The sequence below is a fragment of the Pelmatolapia mariae genome, unplaced genomic scaffold (genome assembly GCF_036321145.2).
Source record: "Pelmatolapia mariae isolate MD_Pm_ZW unplaced genomic scaffold, Pm_UMD_F_2 NODE_ptg000463l+_length_45643_cov_1, whole genome shotgun sequence".
Classification (NCBI taxonomy): domain Eukaryota; kingdom Metazoa; phylum Chordata; class Actinopteri; order Cichliformes; family Cichlidae; genus Pelmatolapia; species Pelmatolapia mariae.
In genome coordinates, this window is record NW_027052148.1 from 41,120 (window position 1) to 45,643 (window position 4,524).

The 4,524-nt window shown below is 43.9% G+C and overlaps 1 protein-coding gene across 1 annotated transcript; it reads right to left on the reverse strand.

Annotated features, from left to right (window-relative positions):
• Positions 1 to 4,314, reverse strand: LOC134623189 (uncharacterized; the record flags this gene model as incomplete). The annotated part of the gene is made up of 5 exons (XM_065469824.1): positions 1 to 104; positions 189 to 356; positions 423 to 660; positions 3,512 to 3,651; positions 4,051 to 4,314. Coding segments are annotated over 5 exons (914 nt in total), but the record flags the coding sequence as incomplete, so codon positions are not given.
• Positions 4,315 to 4,524: the final 210 nt, after the last annotated feature.

A 4,524-nucleotide genomic window follows, 5' to 3' on the forward strand; every position in this document is an offset into this window, starting at 1 on the left:
TCAGAGCTGATGCTCAGTAGTCACCTCGGCAATATCATCATAGTCCTCACAGAGTCTCTCATCAGCATTAGTTTCTGTTGCCAAGAAGATGGTGGGGTCATTTCCTGTAATATGAGGTTATCAGACATATTTAAATGAGGCAAAAGCAATCGAGCTTAGTAAATAATCAAGGATACTTAAGAAGTTACCTTTGGCTCTGCGTCGATATAAAGACACCATGAGGAGAGTGGAGATGAAGTATGGACAGATCACCACCAGGTGACAGACCAGTCTCAGCGTGGTGGAGTAAGAGGGCAAAGATGTGGCTGGGGGCATGTTTGAAGAGGTGGTGGGCGAAGTTGTGGTTGTAGGTCTACCTGCAGAGACTTCTGTTCAGTGAATATATGGACCAAAGAAGGTGAAATGAGTGTGAAGCTCCTCACCTGTGACAGTGATCCAGCTGGATGGAGACTCTCCATGACCGCTGATGTCACACTTGTAGAGGCCTTCATCAGACCTGGAAACATGCTGGATGGTCATGTGACCTGTAGGCTGCTTCCTGATGAGGGAGCCATCTTTATAGAAAGCAGCTGGGAGGTTGGAGGGAGTGGTCTTTGTTTCACAGAGCAGAGTGACGTCATCTCCCTCCATCACAGGGAGGACAGGACTCTGCAGGATCACTGATCCACCTCAACACAGAGACAAACTACAGCATTTCATCCATTTACACACAGCTTCATCAACACTAACTCCACACACTCAGCTTACCAGTGACTGTCAGGTTAACCATGTTACTGATGGGACCCTCTCTGGACTCACACCAGTAAACTCCACTGTCTAAGGTAAAGATGTAGCTCATGTTACAGGAGGAACCAGCTCCTTCTCCCCACCCATCTCCACACTGAGTCCTCTGTTGTTTGCTTGTGTTTCTCCTCAGAGTCCATCCAGCAGAGCTGTCGTCCTCCTCACAGCTCAGAGACACAAAGTCTCCTTCAAAGAACTGAGAGCTGCAGGGACTCACAGTCAGACGAGCTGTGAAGAGAATATTTAGTAATTTAATTTACATAAAATAAATGATGTGACTCTACTTCCTTTGTTTATGAGGGTCAAATATTTAGCAGGCTGAAGTGATGAGTTTCTGCATGATTATCATGTCATGCTACACCAAAGCTTAAAAAAGGACTCTTAGTGAGGTTTAGTTCATGTCAGGTTCAAACTGTGACAGAAGAAGGTTACTGACCTTGGTTTGTTTTGCAGCTCAGCAGTGAGATCAGAACTAAAGAGAAAAGACACTCAGGCTGTTTTGAGTTTGACATTTAACTAAACAGGAGTAAAAACAAATCCACCAGACTGTGAAGAACACAGACATCATGTTTTTATTTGTTTGTTTGTTTTCTCAGTGGTGCACTGATGAGTGGAGAAAGGATGAAACTGTTTTCTCTTTAATGTCCCAAACACAGACATTTGTGCTGGATTAGAATGCTGTAATCTGTTAATATCAGCAGTGACACAATGTAAAGCAGATTATTTACTAGAGTAGTTAACGGAAATTCTTCACTATATTCAAGTCTCCAAAAGTTGAATCTGTTCATCTGGACGTAGCGTTTTGTGGGAGAAACATTTCGTCACTCATCCAAGTGACTTCTTCAGTCTCAGCTGACTCCAGGTTTCCCCAAACCTTATAAACAGTACATTTGCATAATGACTGAAACCAGCCCACTGAAGGAACAATGGGCTGTGAGGTCAGTTCCTTAATCATAATTATGCAAATTCCCATGACCATTGATCAACAACCACTGACCAAAACCCACTGATCAAAGAACACTGATCAATGGCCATGAGTACCATTCACTGAGAGTTGGGGAATGGCTGCAATCACAGCATTGTAAGATGGCGAAAGATGTACCCTTAGGCCCCCTCCTCGATTCAGAGATGGTCTTTCCCTTTTCACGTAAATGGCCTCCTTGACTCCGCGCTCAAACCAGCGTTCCTCCCTGTCCAGGATGTGTACATCCTCATCGTTGAAAGAGTGTCCACTGGCCTGTAGGTGTAAATACACTGCAGAGTCCTGGCCTGATGAGGTTGCTCTTCTGTGTTGTGCCATCCGCTTCGCTAGAGGTTGTTTGGTTTCCCCGATGTATAAATCCTGGCAATCCTCCTGGCACTTAACAGCGTACACTATGTTACTCTGTTTGTGTCGGGGGACCCGATCCTTGGGATGGACCAGTTTTTGGCGCAGCGTGTTTTGGGGTTTAAAAGCCACAGAGACCCGGTGTTTAGAAAAAATTCGTCTCAACTGTTCCGATACTCCTGACACATATGGGATCACTACAGGTTTTCGCCTGGGCAGCGGTTGTCCTTCTCTCCTGGATCGGCTGGAGCTTTCTTTAGGTGCCTTCCCAGCTTTTGTCACAACACAGAAGAGCAACCTCATCAGGCCAGGACTCTGCAGTTTATTTACACCTACAGGCCAGTGGACACTCTTTCAACGATGAGGATGTACACATCCTGGACAGGGAGGAACGCTGGTTTGAGCGCGGAGTCAAGGAGGCCATTTACGTGAAAAGGGAAAGACCATCTCTGAATCGAGGAGGGGGCCTAAGGGTACATCTTTAGCCATCTTACAATGCTGTGATTGCAGCCATTCCCCAACTCTCTGTGAATGGTACTCATGGCCATTGATCAGTGTTCTTTGATCAGTGGGTTTTGGTCAGTGGTTGTTGATCAATGGTCATGGGAATTTGCATAATTATGATTAAGGAACTGACCTCACAGCCCATTGTTCCTTCAGTGGGCTGGTTTCAGTCATTATGCAAATGTACTGTTTATAAGGTTTGGGGAAACCTGGAGTCAGCTGAGACTGAAGAAGTCACTTGGATGAGTGACGAAACGTTTCTCCCACAAAACGCTACGTCCAGATGAACAGATTCAACTTTTGGAGATTTACTTTCCTGGATGATTGAGAATGCATCAAGACTATATTCAAGTATTTCTTTGTATTGCAGCTTTCTACTTGAGCTTTGCCGCATCTTGGATTCAAACATTGTACTCCACACTATTTATTTTACAGATTTTATTACGATCTGTTGTTATATTATTAGAGATGAAGTTACTGAGCAGTCTCTTTTTCATTGAAACATTTGTATAGGAGGCAGGATAAGAATAAGTCTTTGTTCTAATACTTTCTGATATTTACAAAAGTAAAGCGTTTAAAACTTATTTTACCACTTTCTAAAGTAGTTTAACACAAATGGTGTTTAAACCACTTTGAATGTCATGCATCTGTATGAGGGCTGAACATAAAACTGTAAATCCATATGTCTATGTCAGTTTTCTGCACTGTATTTATTTATTGTAAAATATTCTGATTTCCTGTTGACCCTCTTCCTTCTTGTTGGTGTTCTTGATCAAAACTCATCTACTGCTCTCCTATTCTAATCCAACCTAAATGTTTGAGATGAAGAAACAACAGATTGTCATAAATAATCATCACAGTAAAAAACTGTGATTTTTTTGAGATGTCTGTCCATACTGAGATGAAGTATGGACAGAACACCACCAGGTGACAGACCAGCCTGATCACTAGATGGAGGGTGGTGGAGGAAGGGGGCAAAGCAGAGGTAGGGGGCATATTTGTAGAGGTTGTGGGCGAGGTTGTTATTGTAGGTCTCCCTGCAGAGAGAACCCCACATGTTCAGTGAATATGTGGATGAAATAAAAGGTGAAATCAGAGTGAAGCTCCTCACCTGTGACAGTGATCCAGCTGGATGGAGACTCTCCATGACCGCTGATGTCACACTTGTAGAGGCCTTCATCAGACCTGGAAACATGCTGGATGGTCATGTGACCTGTAGGCTGCTTCCTGATGAGGGAGCCATCTTTATAGAAAGCAGCTGGGAGGTTGGAGGGAGTGGTCTTTGTTTTACAGAGCAGAGTGACGTCATCTCCCTCCATCACAGGGAGGACAGGACTCTGCAGGATCACTGATCCACCTCAACACAGAGACAAACTACAGCATTTCATCCATTTACACACAGCTTCATCAACACTAACTCCACACACTCAGCTTACCAGTGACTGTCAGGTTAACCATGTTACTGATGGGACCCTCTCTGGACTCACACCAGTAAACTCCCCTGTCCCATGTGAAGATGTAGCTGATGTTACAAGAGGAACCAGCTCCTTCTCCCCATCCATCTCCACACTGAGTCCTCTGTTGTTTTCTTGTGTTTCTCCTCAGAGTCCATCCAGCAGAGCTGTCGTCCTCCTCACAGCTCAGAGACACAAAGTCTCCTTCAAAGAACTGAGAGCTGCTGGGACTCACAGTCAGACGAGCTGTGAAGAAGACTTTTTGATATAATATGTACATAGAATAAATTATTTCCCTATACTTCCTTTATACTTATGAATAATAAATATTCATCAGGCTGTAGTGATCATTTTCTGTATGATTGTCATGCCAGAAGAAAGGTTAAAAAAGGACAAGGCACTTAGCGAGGTTTAGGTTATGTCAGGTTTAAACTGTGACAGAAGAAGGTTACTGAC